This window comes from Hemitrygon akajei, chromosome 7, assembly GCF_048418815.1.
Source record: "Hemitrygon akajei chromosome 7, sHemAka1.3, whole genome shotgun sequence".
NCBI classification, from domain to species: domain Eukaryota; kingdom Metazoa; phylum Chordata; class Chondrichthyes; order Myliobatiformes; family Dasyatidae; genus Hemitrygon; species Hemitrygon akajei.
This window is the reverse complement of record NC_133130.1, coordinates 34,055,681-34,071,893: the sequence shown is the minus strand read 5'-3', so window position 1 is coordinate 34,071,893 and position 16,213 is coordinate 34,055,681. Positions and strand designations below refer to the sequence as shown.

The following is a 16,213-nucleotide window of genomic DNA, read 5'->3' as shown; positions in this document are numbered from 1 at the left end:
GATGTCCTAGAATGGCCAAGTCAGAGTTCAGACATCAATCCAATTGAGAATTTGTTGCTGGACTTGAAAAGGGCTGTTCACTCACATTCCACGTGCAATCTGACAAGAGTTTGAGCAGTTTTGTGAAGAAGAATGAGGAAAAATTGCAGTGTCCAGATGTGCAAAGCTGATAGAGACCTATCCACACAGGCTCAAGGCTGTAATTGTTGCTAAAGATGCATCTACTAAATACTGACTTAAAGGGGGTGAATAGTTATGCTGTCAATTATTTTGTGTTTTATATTTGTAATTAACTGAGATAATTTTGTAGAGATTTGTTTTCACTTTGTCACAAAAGAATCTTTTCCTGTTGATCAGTGTCAATAAAAGCCAAATTAAATCCACTGTGATTCAATGTTGCAAAACAATAAAGCATGAAAACTTCCAAAGGGCGGTGTGAATACTTTTTATAGGCACTGTACAGTTCATAAACTATGTAGATTTTGAGAAATCATAATTTGTGAGTTATTCCTTAAATATGAATTTTGCATGATGTTGTGCAAATTAATGAAGGTGTTTGAACATTTAAAAACACAGCAACGATGACCTAATATCCAAATACTAAGGATATTATTGTACAGTTATGATTAAACTAATCAGGTGCAATGGTCTTAATATTCATATAGACTAAAATTACAGTGACTTGAAAAAGTATTCATCCCCCACAACTATTTTCACATTTTACTGTCTCATTTTCTAAATTTAAAATATATTGAAATAGGATTTTTGAGCTGTAGTTGTGCATCATGTGAAATCAAAAGAAAATTTCCAAAACCTGTCAACAATTTACTAAAAATTATAAACCAAAATTGTGAGGCTGAGGAAATGTTCATCCTCTTTGTAATTTCCAAGTTAACTTTCTTTAGGTGCAATATACTGTATTACCTTGCCAAATCAGCCAGTTTGTTGATGTAGGAATATGAGGATCACCTATTTTCAAAGAATTCAGAAGAATAAATACCTGCTCTCTCTGTAAGGCCCAACAGTATGGTACATTTTCAACAGACTAAAGCAAAATTAAGACGAGCATTCAAGACAAGTCAGGGAAATGATAATAGAGAAGCAAAAATCTGGGGAAGAGTCCAAGTCCATTTCAAAGGCACTGAACATACCTCAGAACTCAGTGCAGTTCATCATGTAAAAGTGGAAAAAATATGAAACCACAGCCACACAGCCTAGGTCAGGCCACCCTTCTAAACTTTGTCGCTGGTGAAGAATGGCATTTTGTAAAAGAGGCTACTTTTACACCAACAGTCACTCTGAGTGAGCTGCAGAAGTCAGTGTTTGCAACTGGAGATGAAGTTCATGGCTGCACAATCTCTAATGCCTTGCACAAAAAAGGTATTTTATGGAAGAGTGGCAAAGAAGAAGCCCTGGCTTTTTTTTTTTTAAAAAAAAGCTTATCCTTGCTTGTAAAGTCTTTGCAATCATCACATAGAAGATATTGTAAAAATATGGAAGATGTGGTCGAATGGGGTTAAAGTGGAACCTTTTGGACTTAACACTAAATGGTACTTGGTACACTTAGTATAAAGTATGGTGGAGGTAGCATCATACTATGGGAATGCTTTTCAGCAGCAGGTACCAGATATCTGTTTAGGATTGATGGGAAAATGAATGTTGCTATATACAGGGAGAGCCTGAATAAAAACCTGCTAGCCTTTCCCAGAATCTTAAACTGGAGAGAAAGTTAATTTTTCAGCAGAACAGCGCCCCAAAGCACACCGCCAGAGCAAGCATGGAGTGGCTTCAAACTAAGAAAATTTATGTCCAAGAGTGGCCCAGTGGGAGTCCTGACCTTAACCCGATCAAATATCTTTAAGGTTGCTGTCCACTGCCGCTACCCAACTTAACTGGCCTAGCTTGAGAAATTTGTAAGGTGGGATGGGCAAAACTTGCTCCATCATGTTGTACAAAGCTAATGTAGATATCCAAAAGGAGTACTGGCTGTGTAGCTGCAAGAGGTCGTTCAACTAAGTACTGAGCAAAAGGGATGAATTCTTTTGAACTACTGACATTTTGAAGTTTTAGTTTTTCATGATTTTTCGGCTCTGCTGTAAGAAAAAGAGTGTACAATACACAAATAAAAATTCTCAGTTAAATTGGTCAAAATCCCTGGTTGTAATACTCATTTATGTGAACAAAGTGTTGGGGGGGTGAATACTTTTACAAGGCCCTATATTTGTCTGGATTGGAATATTAGAAATAACTAATTTTCAACAGCATATGTCCAGAAATTGCCAGTTACTTTATTTGCTCAAATAATATATTTAATATAGTCAAATGCATTAAGTTAGAGCATGTTGATCTGCACCAACAGATTAATTCTCTAGCAACATTCACAAAATGCTGGAGGAACTCATCAGGGCAGGCAGCATATGTGGAAAGGAGTAAACAGTTGATGTTTTGGGTTGCATTCCGCCTTCAGGACCCTTTTCTGGTCCTGAAGAAAGGTCTTGGTCCGAAACGTTGACTTATTTACTTTTTTTTCCATAGATGCTGCCTGGCCTGCTGAATTCCACCAGCATTTTGCTTTTGTTGGTTTAGATTTCCAGCATCTGCAGACTTTCTCGTGTTTGAGATTAATTCTCAGGTTTTGTTCTTAGAGCTGAGTGGTCAGTATACTCTGTGTCATTTAATTTTAGTGTAATTGGTGTCTTTCTTACTTACTGCTTACTACGCTGCTAGTACTTAGGGCAACAATGAAGGTCCTCCAATTCTGTCTGTCCTTGGCTATTTTCTCTATTGTGCCCCAGGTGTGGTTCTGGGTCCTCATTTCTGCCTCAGTGATATGGTGCCAAGTAGTCTTTGGTGTCCGACGTTTCCTCCGCCCTTCAAGGGTCCAGTGAAGTGCTGTCTTGATGATGGAGTCAACTCATCACGTGCCCAATCCATCGCCAATGTTTCTTCATGATGATTGTGGCCATGTCCTCTTGATGACACTGAGGGAATAGGGCATGGTTGGAGATCTTTCTTGGCCAGAAAATAAGGAGGATCTTCCGGAACTCATGGTGCATACTGCTGACAGCTCTCTGTCATGTGCCAGCATTCTGACCGGTACAAGAGTGTGGACAGAATACAGCTCTGGTACAGCTTCACCTTAGTGTGGAGACTGTAGTTGGTGATCCCCATATGTTGCTCATTGATCTGAAAACGTTTCTAGCTTTGCTGAGTCTGCACTGAATGCCATCCTTCGTCCCACCATCTTGCCAAATGATGTTCTCAGGTAGATGAATCTGCCGCTGCTGGGTAATCAATGATATATGCCTTGATGGGTGGAGGAGACTCCACGTTAAGGGTCACAGTCTCAGTCTTTCTCTGGCTGACTCTTAAGTTCAGCCTGTCCACCAAAGATACACAGGTGCAGTGCTGAGGCATTAGTAATACGAGGTCACCCACAACGTCAAGGTCTCCTAAATAGAGAATAGAGTCCACCTAATGCCTCTCTGCTTATCTTTCATTGTTTGCCTCAACCCCATCAATCATCAGGATAAACAATATCGCTGACATGGCAGCCTTTCCTAACTCCTGTCTTGACGTTGAAGCTCAAATTGCAGTCTCCAACTGTGCAGGTAAAAGTAGCACAGAAACTCTGAATAAGCTGGGCAGTTTTGGAAGGTATCCTGTATGATCTGTGAATTTGCCAGAGGCTCTCCCTGTGGATGCTATCAAAAGCCCTTTCAAGGCCATGAAATTCACATACATTTGTCTCTGCCACTCTGTGCACTATTCAATGATGTTACGCAGCAGGAAGATCTGTTCAACACAGCTTCTATTCTTCCTGAAGTCAGCTTGCTCTTTCCCCAAGCACACATCAACAGCATTTGTAATTGATTGGACAATGACTTTGGCGTGAATCTTGCTGTACACTGACAAAACTGTGATGCCACGCTGGTTGTTGCAATCACTTAGTGCTCTTTTCTTGGGGATCCTAACAATAACTCTGTTTGTCCATTTCTTGGATACTTGTCCCTGTTCCCAGATTATAGTAAACCGTGGTTGCAGGATGGCTGCTGCAACTTTTAGTTCAGCTTTGAACAGTTCAACGTTCAAATTGTCATGTCCTGGAGCATTGTTGTTCTTTCATTTAATCACAACAGTAATCTCTTTTTTTGGGTGGATCTGTGTTGATGTTGAGGTCCTCTGCAGATAATTAAATGTCAGGTTCTTCATCTGGTGGTGGTCTATTTGGTAATTTTCTAAAATACTTTGTCCATAGTGTTTCTTGCTCTTTCTCAGTTGTCAAAAGCAGACAGTTATTATCTCTCATGGGAGTGCTGGATCTGACCTGGAAGTTTCCAGATACCAATTTTGAAATTTTGTATATATTTCCCTAATCACCTCAACCGGATACTGCTTGAACCTGCTCTGCAATGTCTTCAGTGTAGACTATCTTGTCCCTTCTTACAAGTCTCTTCACTTTCTTGTTAGCTTCAATATATGCTCATTGAAGTTTCACCTTAATTCATGTTGACTTTGCGTCTAACACCTTCTTAATTTTCGTCTTTCTTCTATAGCTGAGCATGTTTCCCACTGTATCCATGCTTTGTTGTTATACGCAAACAAGAGAAAATTTGCTGGTGCTGGAAATCTGAGCGTCACACACAAACTGCAGGAGGAACTCAGCAGGCCAGGGCAGCATATGTAGAAAAGAGTACAGTTAATGTTTGCGCGGAGACCCTTCATCAGTTCTGCTGAAGGGTCTTAGCCTGTAATGTCAACTGTACTCTTTTCCATGGATGCTGCCTGGTCTGCTGAGTTCTTCCAGCATTTTGTGGATGTTGCTTTGTTCTTCTTTCCAGTTTTATATCCTAGACCAAGCCTCGCTGCTTTCCATGAAGACTGAGGCAATCCATTTCCATATTGTGTTGATCTTGTTTACAGACACATCTTCGTCAAGGTCTTGCCAGGCCCGGAATCTGTTCTTGAGCTGAATGGTGAAGGCAGATCTCACACTAGTATCCTTGAGTTCTCAACATCAAAATGTCTGTTCTAGTCCCAGTGTTTCTCAGCTTGAATTTCATCACTGCTACAATAAGGTGGTGATGACTTCCTGTATCTGGTCCTCTCTTCACATTTACATCCTACAAGAATTGTCTCCATTGGTTATCAAATGGTCAATATGGTACTTGTCACATCCATTGGATGAGCACCATGTCAGTTTGTGGATTTCATGGTGCGGAGAGAGCATCCCTCCTATGACCAGAATGTTATGAGACTGAATTCCACCAGTCTTTCAACCATTGTTATTCATCATTCCACATTCATGTGCGCCCATGACCCTAATGAAATGTGCATTGTTATTTCCCACTATGGTATGATCAGGTCACGATGTGATGTTAACTCTACCTCCAATTACAGCTGATCATAGAGGATATCCTTTTCTTCAGTATCACTATCTTTAGTTGGAATACAGTACTGGATCACAGTCATGTTCACTTGCTTCCCTTTCAATTTGACTCTCATCAGCCTACTATTGATTGGTTTTCACTCTAGCAAGCATTTCTCAATACCCTTCTTCAAAATGACAGCTGACCATCATGATGCTGACCGTCTTCCCTTCTTGAGTATAAACCTTTTTTCACCAGTTGCTGCCTTTAGTCTGCCAGTTTCTGTCCATTTGCTTTCACTGACACCCAGGTTGTAACAATGCATTTCTGTAGCTATTTCTGCTAGCTTGCCAGTGTTGTACTTGGTTCCAAAAAAACAATTTTGGTCTTGATCTTGGCAGTGTTCAGGGCTTCCTTCATCATGCCAGTCGCTTTCTCTTGGTTTTCACTACTGTCAGCCATGCAGGTTCTGAATGGAGACTCAGGAATGTCACTGCACACAGATAAAGAAGGATTCTTCATTGCTATTTCTGTAACCATTTATTTTGACCAGTCAAGATTGTTTGCCCTGAGCTGAACCTCCAAAACTGGAGGACCGTTGGAGCACTCTTAGTCTGGCCTCTACTATTTGGCCTGTTTGGCATTGGTGATGCTAAGAATAAAAGCACAATGCCCTGACTCTAGCCACCATAGCTCTCTGGGTCATTGAGGCACACAAACTTCCAAATGCTACAAACATCTAAAATATATGTAAGTAGAAATGTTAAAACACAGAAGTACTTAAGTACATGATAACATTTCAAAACGGTAAGTTAATTATTTGTTCAAAAATATATGTTTGCAATTTTTGCGCAATACATACAAAATGCTGGAGGACCTCTTAAAGCCAGGCAGCATCAATGGAAGGGAATAAACAGTCGATGTTTCGGGCTGAGTCTTCACTGGAAAAGAAATTGGCAAATGCTAGAAAAAGAAAGAGTACAAGCTGGTAGTTGATTGGTGAAACCAGGTGAGGGGGAGGGTGGGTGAGTGGGGGAAGGGGCATGAGGTAAGAAGCTAGGAGGTGATAGGTGGAAAAGAAAAGGGACAAAACAAGAAGGAATCTGGTAAGAGGTGACAGTGGAAAATGGAAGAAAGGGAAAGAAGATGGAGAAGCTGGACAGGCAAGGAGAAGAGGAGAAGTGAACGAGAACCAGAATGGAGAATTGTAAAAGAGAGAAGGGGTGGGGCGGGTGAGGAAGAAATTACCAGAGGTTAGAGAAATTGATATTCATGCTATCAGATTGGAAGAAACCCAGATGGAATATGAGGTATAGATAGATAGATAGATACTTTATTCATCCCCATGGGGAAATTCAACTTTTTTTCCAATGTCCCATACACTTGTTGTAGCAGAACTAATTACATACAATACTTAACTCAGTAAAAAATATGATATGCATCTAAATCACTATCTCAAAAAGCATTAATAATAGCTTTTAAAAAGTTCTTAAGTCCTGGCGGTAGAATTGTAAAGCCTAATGGCATTGGAGCATTGCATCGATAGTAACCTGTCGCTGAAACTGCTTCTCTGTCTCTGGATGGTGCTATGTAGAGGATGTTCAGAGTTATCCATAATTGACCGTAGCCTACTCAGCGCCCTTCGCTCAGCTACCGATGTTAAACTCTCCAGTACTTTGCCCACGACAGAGCCCGCCTTCCTTACCAGCTTATTAAGACGTGAGGCGTCCCTCTTCTTAATGCTTCCTCCCCAACACGCCACCACAAAGAAGAGGGCGCTCTCCAGAACTGACCTATAGAACATCTTCAGCATCTCACTACAGACATTGAATGACGCCAACCTTCTAAGGAAGTACAGTTCTAAGGAAGTATTGTTCTTCCAGTCTGAGAGTGGTCTCATCGTGGCAGTATAGGGTGGCCATGGACAGACATGTTGAATGGGAATGGGAAGTCAAATTGAAATGGATAGCTTCTGAGAGATCCTGCTGTTTGTGGCTGTTCTGTTTGCAATTTATTTTCTTGTTGTCATAAACACAATTGACTACCATTTTTCTGTTCAATTTGTTTCTGTTAATTCCCTTTCCCCTCTCCCAAATAATCTGTCTGCCACTTTCTTCTGCTCTTTCCCTTCCATCACACTATTTCTTCTCCTGTCTTCTATGGCAATAATTCATGATCAATAACACCTGCCTCTTGTTAAATCAACGCGTACAAACAAGCTGGAGGAACTCAGCAGGTTGGGTAGCATCCGTGGAAGCGTTGACTGCTCATTTCCACGGATGCTGCCTGACCTGCTGAGTTCCTTCAGCTTGTTTGTACGCGTTGATTTGACCACAGCATCTTCAGTGTACTTTGTGTTTGCCTCTCGTTAAACCCTGTTCCCAACAAAAATAAAATAGTATTACTGCTTGTAATTTTTAAAAAGCTGTAAGATTGTGAATGTCTAATTTTCATGTGGGTAGCAAACACTTGAGGGGATAAAGGGCCGGAATGTTTGTGGCAAAGTGAATGGGTTTGAGTAATGGAGTGGTATTTCTTTCACAAATTTGTTATCAAAATACCAGTTACAACTAGTAAGAGACTAATAATTTTATTTACATTTTTCATTTTCAGAATTTTCTTTCTTTGATCCACAAGACCCAGCATGCAGGCAAATCCTGCGTGATCCTGAAACAACCGTGCCAGAATTGTTTGCTATCCTGCGTCAATGGGTTCCACAAGTTCAGCAGCATATTGATGTGATTGGAAATGAGGTAATCTATAATTTACATTTTCTTTGTTACTATACCCGGCATCCTGGAAATTCAATTGTGCAACATTTTTTTTATCACAGAGAAATTAGTTATTGCATAAATAGCTTTTAAATGTAGTAGGTACTTTGTAGCAACCGTCATCAGTCCTGCTGAAGGGTCTCAGCCTGAAACATCGACTGTACTCTTTTCCATAGATGCTGCCTGGCTTGTTGAGTTCCTGCAGCATTTTGTGTGTATTGCTTGGATTTCCAGCATCTGCAGATTTTCTCTTGTTTGTGATTGGAATCCTTGTAATTTGGCTTTCAATCATAATGTTCCTCATGTATAATGCCAGAACACCTGAAACTGACAGATAGTGTCACAAATTATATGAAAAATATGCAATTACCACTCAGTTAGGTCCACTTGTAGGAAATTAGGTTTTAACACCAGCAGATAGAAGCCTGGGACCTAGCATATTTGAAGAGATACTGTAATTATTTGTAAATGTTGATAATATGATTTAATATTTGAACAAGGTTGAAAGTGGTTGTAATAGTCTTGCTGTGACTTTTAATGAACCCCGAGGTGAAGGTTACCTTTCACATTTGTAAAGTGAGAGCCTTAGTGACTGGAGTAGATGGCATGATGTCAAGGACAGTTAATATATGATCTTGTCTTTCAATGTGCAGTATACTGTTGAACATGTGACGCATTCTGTCTGTACAAGGGAAGGTGATTTTACTTGCACCTTCAATAATGAGCTTTTATATTGCTTGGGAATGTCACTTTACTCAGATTCTGGTTTCCTAAGAGAGGGATAGACTGCATGTATGTGTCTGTTGGAATTCTTTGAGGAGATTACAAGTAGGATAGATAAAGGGAATGCAGTGGATGTTGTATATTTGGACTTTCAGAAGGTGTTTGACAAGGTGCCACACATGAGGCTGCTTACCAAGTTAAAAGCCATGTATTACGTGAAAGTTACTGACATGGTTAAAGCATTGGCTGCTTGATAGGAGGCAGCGAGTGGGAATAAAAGGATCCTTTTCTGGTTGGCTTCCAGTGACTAGTGGTATTCTGCAGGAGTTGGTGTTGAGACCACTTGTTTTTATGCTGTATGTAAATTAATAAGATGATGGAATATATGGCTTTGTTGCTAAGTTTGCAGGTGATATGAAGATTGATGGGGGACAGAGGGTGTTGAGGAAACAGGCAGGATGCAGAAGGACTTAGACAGATTAGGAGATTGGGCACAGAAGTGGCAAATGAAATACAATGTTGGAAAATGAATGGTCATGCACTTTGGTAGTGGAAATACATGTGCGGACTATTTTTTAAATGGAGATAAAATACAGGAATCTGAGATGCAGAGGGACTGGAGAGTCCTTGTGCAGAACACCCTGAAGGTTAACTTGCAAGTTGAATCGGTGGTGAGGAAGGCAATTGCCACGTTAGCATTAATTTCAAGAGGTCTAGAATATAAGAGCAAGGATGTAATGCTGAGGGTTTATAAGGCAATGGGGAGGCCTTGTGGACAGTTTTGGGCTTCTCCTCTTAGAAAAGGTGTGCTGGCATTGGAGAAGGTCCAGAGCAGGTTCACAAGGATGATTCCAGGAATGAAAGGGTTATCATACGAAGAATGTTTGATGGCTCTGAGTCTGTACTCACTATACTCAGTATCTCTTTGAAACCTTTCAAATGTTGAAAGGCCTAGACAGAGTAGATGTGGAAAGGAGGTTTCCCATGTAGTAGAGTCTATGACAAGGGGCACAGCATCAGGATAGAAGGGTGCCCTTTCAAAACAGATACAGAGAAATTTCTTTAGCCAAAGAGTGGTGAATTTATGGAATCTGTTGCCACATTCAGCTGTGGAGGCCAGGTCATTGGGTGTATTTAAGGCAGAGATTGATCATGACATCAAAGGCTATGGGGAGAAAGCCAGGAACTGCGTTTGAGGAGTAGATAGAAAAAAGGATCAGCTATGATTGAAAGGCGGAGCAGACTTGATGGGCCAGATTGCCTAATTCTGCTCCTATGTCTTAATGGTCTTGTGTGTCACTCCAGACTGAAGATTCCTTCAGCCTGGGAAACCCTTGCATTTTCTGAATGTCCAGATTGAGTGCCTACTGTGCATCTTTATGGTCAGTGTTATGCCTCTGAGAAGCTACGTGTCTCAGTCTTGTTAATGACTTTAATGTGCTCACCACATTTCAGCCATAACATTGGGACCCTTCTGCCACACGAGAAGTAAGAACATTTGTGAGTGTCTTGCAGTGTCAATGTGTTTAATGTACTTGCCACGGCTGAATTGTTGGTCTGTGAAATATGTGAGTAGTGACAGCGAGAGTTATTGTCCTGATGGTAATAGATGATCTAACCTTAACCAACTATATGAGGCTTTCAAACTTTTTTTAAGCACTGGACCTAGATGCATTCACAAAAAAAGTTTGTTCTGAAGATCACTCAGTAACACACAACAGTGTAGTAGGGCAGCATGGTTGTGTAGTGGCTAGTATGGTTTACGGTGCCCGTAATGGGGTTTCAATTCTCATCACTGCCTGTAAAGAATCTGTACGTTCCCCCTATGGCTGTGTGGGTTTCCTCTGGGTGCTCTGTTTTCCTCCCACATTCAGAAGACATATGGGTTAGTGAAGGCTAGTGTGACAGAACAGGTTAACAATCCTAATTCTCCCACAAACCTTGCCCCTTTGCCTGGTTAGTCACTGCTCGTTCTGTTCTTGCTCTAATTTTCCCAGTAGCTCACACATATTGTTCTCCCGTTCTGGAGTTCACCATTTATACACCCCAACAGTAAAACAATTGTTAGCTTGTCTAATCAAACAATCCCTTCAGTGAATGTGCTCTGTTGGTTTATAACTCATAAAAATAAGTATTCTAGATACAGGCATTCCAAACAATTTCATTTATTTTCAGTCACATCAGTTACGTTGGCTTTTTGACAGCAGAACGGCCCAAAAGACCCAAGGGAAGTTTGGTTTGTCCTAAAATTATGCCTGGGTTAGTGGGAGCAGGTGCCCTACACCTTGTGCAGACAATACCACTGCTGGGGAGGCAGTATTCTTTTATATTCATCTGAGCATGCGGACACTGGTCTATGGGTTTAATTAAGGTACTTGTTGTGGAACAAAACTGTAGGATGTTAGAATCCCTATTTAAAATGTTCCAATTCTGCATCTGAATTAATTACTATGGTCTGGTCATGCGATCATCAATCCCCACTGATCAACAGTAGAATTTCCTGTTTCTTTTAGGCTAGGTGACAGCAGATTTAAACGCTCAATTTGGCTTTGCTAGAGAGGTGTGGGGACTGGATTTGATGGTTGGTGAATAGTTATATTGGAAAGTTAAAGTGTGTCCTGGAGAAAGCCTGTGTATATTTGTAAATTTCTATACATGTATGTTTGTTTTCATTTGTCTATTTTAAAATATATTTTTTCTTTACAAATTTTGGGCAGCTTTTGCATTTTTTTTAACCTGGAAATAAAACCCCTTGCATTAATGTGCTGTTGCTGCTTACCATCTGGTCTTTTTTTCAACCGGTGACCCTTGTCAGGATGCTTACCCACACCTGGTAATAATGAGGTGTGACAGTTAGTAAATTGTGGGAATGCTGTTTTGGCATCAGAAGCCTGAAGAAGTTTGCGGGCTGCCCCAGCATATCCTCAGACTACATTGGTCGTTGACAGAAACAGTGCATATGTTTTGATATTTTGACATCCATGTGACAAATAAAGCTGATTTTACTTTAACTGTTTTGTTTTAAATGTGTATTTATTAATGAGTATTGTGCGATAGGAGGCAGAGTTCCATTCTTTTTACTTAGTCGAAGTTTCCTGTTCAGTACCTTTTAAAATCTCAATCTCTGAGCCTTTTCAACTTATCTGTCTGAGGCCTCCTCCACTGCTATAGGGAGGTCCAGTATAATCAAGAAGAACAACATTTTATTGTTAATCTTAACCTATCTCCACATATCCTTTTGTCTTACTCAAACTTGGCTCTGCTTTGAAAACTGTATACCCTTCACTCTATCCCCAGCTCTGAGGAAAGGCAGCTGACCTGAAGCATTACAACTAATTAAAACAAACACGAGGAAATCTGCAGATGCTGGAAATTCAAACAACAACACACACAAAATGCTGGTAGAACACAGCAGGCTAGGCAGCATCTATAGGGAGAAGCGATGTCGACGTTTCGGGCCGAGACCCTTCGTCAGGACTAATCGAAAGGAAAGATAGTAAGAGATTTGAAAGTAGAGGGGGGAGGGGGAAATGCGAAATGATAGGAGTAGACCAGAGGGGGCAGGATGAAGCTAAGAGCTGGAAAGGTGATTGGCGAAAGTGATACAGAGCTGGAGAATGGAAAGGATCATGGGATGGGAGGCCTCAGGAGAAAGAAAGGAGTGGGGGGGGGGGGGAAGCACCAGAGGGAGATGGAGAACAGACAAACAACTAAATATGTCAGGGATGGGGTAAGAAGGGGAGGAGGGGCATTAATGGAAGTTAGAGAAGTCAATGTTCATGCCATCAGGTTGGAGGCTACCCAGCCGGTATATAAGGTGTTGTTCCTCCAACCTGAGTTTGGATTCATTTTGACAATAGAGGAGGCCATGGATAGACATATCAGAATGGGAATGGGACGTGGAATTAAAATGTGTGGCCACTGGGAGATCCTGCTTTTTCTGGCGGACCGAGCGTAGGTGTTCCACGAAACGGTCTCCCAGTCTGCGTCAGGTCTCGCCAATATATAAAAGGTCACACCGGGAGCACCGGACGCAGTATACCACACCAGCCGACTCACAGGTGAAGTGTCGCCTCCCTCACCACCATTCAGGGCCTCAGATGTAAACGGAACAAGTGCTAAACCTGCCCTTACACTTCCTCCCTCACCACCATTCAGGGCCCCAGATTTCCCTCCCCCCTCTTTCTGCTTTTTGCAGGGATCGCTCCCTACGTGACTCCCTTGTCCACTCGTCCCCCACCCCCCCCCATCCCTTCCCACCGATCTCCCTCCTGGCACTTACCCTTGTAAACGGAACAAGTGCTACACCTGCCCTTACACTTCCTCCCTCACCACCATTCAGGGCCCCAGATTTCCCTCCCCCCTCTTTCTGCTTTTCGCAGGGATCGCTCCCTACGTGACTCCCTTGTCCACTCGTCCCCCACCCCCCCCCATCCCTTCCCACCGATCTCCCTCCTGGCACTTACCCTTGTAAACGGAACAAGTGCTACACCTGCCCTTACACTTCCTCCCTCACCACCATTCAGGGCCCCAGACAGTCCTTCCAGGTGAGGCGACATTTCACCTGTGAGTCGGCTGGTGTGGTATACTGCGTCCGGTGCTCCCGGTGTGGCCTTTTATATATTGGCGAGACCCGACGCAGACTGGGAGACCGTTTCGTGGAACACCTACGCTCGGTCCGCCAGAAAAAGCAGGATCTCCCAGTGGCCAAACATTTTAGTTCCACGTCCCATTCCCATTCTGATATGTCTATCCATGGCTTCCTCTATTGTCAAAATGAATCCAAACTCAGGTTGGAGGAACAACACCTTATATACCGGCTGGGTAGCCTCCAACCTGATGGCATGAACATTGACTTCTCTAACTTCCATTAATGCCCCTCCTCCCCTTCTTACCCCATCCCTGACATATTTAGTTGTTTGCCTGTTCTCCATCTCCCTCTGGTGCTTCCCCCCCCCCCCCCCTTTTCTTTCTCCTGAGGCCTCCCGTCCCATGATCCTTTCCCTTCTCCAGCTCTGTATCACTTTCGCCAATCACCTTTCCAGCTCTTAGCTTCATCCCACCCCCTCCGGTCTACTCCTATCATTTTGCATTTCCCCTTCCCCCCTCTACTTTCAAATCTCTTACTATCTTTCCTTTCGATTAGTCCTGACGAAGGGTCTCAGCCCGAAACATGGACATCGCTTCTCCCTATAGATGCTGCCTAGCTTGCTGTGTTCTACCAGCATTTTGTGTGTGTTGTTAATTAAAACAAACACTGTTTTTCTGCTTTTGTTTCAAGTTCTAGCATCTGCAGTTTTATTTATTTTCCTTAGTTAATTGTCATGTGCAATTACCTGAAGTTTAGAAAACAAAGGAATCTTCGATTATCTCCTTTCTCATGTAATTGCTTTAGATTCTGAATCGAGGATGCCATGTGAATGACAGAGATGGTTTGACAGATATGACTCTTCTACATTACACCTGCAAAGCTGGGGCTCAAGGAATTGGTGAGTTGTAAATGAATTGTAAATTAAATGATTTTTTGGTTAATAATTTGCTCTGCACCCTCAGTTTCATCAGTGTATTTGGTAACATGAACATTTTACTGGTGGGTCTTATTGTCTTTCACTCAAAATAACTGGTACAGTGGAATCATCTTAAACAGGTTGAGCACTTATTGAGCAAATATTTGACAGGGTAACATAAAAGCCTGTGGGATCCTGCTATTTATTTTTGAAATTTGATTGTTTATCAGACCATTTTGTTATCAACATCTAGTATACCTTCGTGAACACATTTTAAAGTACAAGATCATTATAATTGTATCACAGTTATAAACATTATATCGAACCAGGCATTATGATCCACCTAGTTTTAGCAAATCTCTTTCCATCATGTTTCATTTAATCTTATTCAGCTTCTGGCAGTATACTTTAAAAGCAGTCAATTATTTTTTAAAAAAACACAAAATAGCTAATTGAGCTATATTTGAAAAATATAGGCAGAAAAACTATATGCAGTTTGTGCTAATGTTTACTAATTTTCAATATTTAGTGTATGTCTACCATTTAAGAGCCCACTTAACTGTCTTTTCTGGTATTTTTCTATTCAGGATGTTTTAAATAAATACAGACTCTATCATTCCCAAGGTTGGGACAGTATCTAACAATGATATATTGACTTATTGCATATTTGACAGCTCCTGATATAGCCCCTTATGATTGAGGATGACTTGCTTTCACTCCAGTTTTATGAGTTCTAAGGAAACTAATGAGACTCGTATGGTAACTGTTGGTATGTTATAGGGCAAGAGGGTGGGTAGTTTATCGGGTTACTTCTTCCATTGTTTTTTGTTGTGCTTCTTTGTATTCCCAAAGCAATATTTTTGCATTTTTCAAATTAATCGGAAATGATACCCAGTCATTTTTAGTGATCAGGAAAGCTACAAAGATAAGAGGAGGGGCAGGTAGTGATGAGGAAGCAAGGAGTCAACAGAATGACTTGGATAAGGAGAATGGGCAAAGAAGGGGAAGATGGAATATAGTGTAGGAAAGTGTATTCTCCAGCACTTTGGTGGAAGGAATAAAGGCATAGACTATTTTTTAAGTGGGGAGCAAATTCAGTAATCAGAGGTGCAGAGGGACTTGGGAGTTCTCTTACAGGATTCCCTGAAGGTTAACTTGCAGGTTGAGTCAGTGGTAAGGAAGGCAGTTATTATTTTGGGTGGACTAGAACGTTGAGGCCTTAAAAGACATTAGTCATACTGCACTTGAAGTATTGTGAGTAGCTTTGGCCCCTTATCTAAGAAAGTATGTGCTGGCATTGGAGAAGGTCCAGAGGAGGTTCATGAGGATAATCCCAGGAATGAAAGGGTTAATATATGAGGATCATTTGATGACCTTGGGCCTGTACTTGCTGGAGTTTAGAAGAATAAGGGGGGAATCTCATTGAAACCTATCAAATATTGAATTGCCTAAATAGAATTGGCATGCAGAGGATATTTCCTGTAGTTGGGGAGTCTAGGACCAGAGGGCACAGTGCCAGATTAGAAGGATGTCTTTTAAGAGCAGAGATGAAGGGGAGTTTGTTTAGTCAGAGGGTGGTGAATCTGTGCAATTCATTTCCAGAGATGGCTGTGGAGGGCAAGTCATTGGGTATCTTTAAAGCAGAAGTTGTTAGTTTCTTGATTAGTAAGGACCATCAAAGATTAGCAGGAGAACACGGAAGAATGGAGTGGAGAGGAATAGTATATCAGCTGTGATGAAATGACACACAGGTTCAATGGGCCAAATGGCCTAATTCTGCTGCTTTGTATTATTGTCTTATGATCGTAGGTCAAGGGCACCCAGAAGTTAGTTGGAATAGGTA

General features: G+C 41.5%; 1 protein-coding gene across 11 annotated transcripts in view; it reads left to right on the top strand.

Moving 5' to 3' along the window:
- LOC140730333 (CAP-Gly domain-containing linker protein 4) overlaps nucleotides 1-16,213 on the top strand; it is a 331,198-nt gene that overhangs the window by 41,794 nt on the left and 273,191 nt on the right. For all 11 annotated transcript variants that reach the window (XM_073050611.1, XM_073050610.1, XM_073050608.1 and 8 more), the window contains 2 exons: nucleotides 7,983-8,122; nucleotides 14,259-14,352. In XM_073050611.1, the coding sequence (XP_072906712.1) occupies nucleotides 7,983-8,122; nucleotides 14,259-14,352 (234 nt within the window). The remainder of the gene's footprint in view (nucleotides 1-7,982; nucleotides 8,123-14,258; nucleotides 14,353-16,213) is intronic.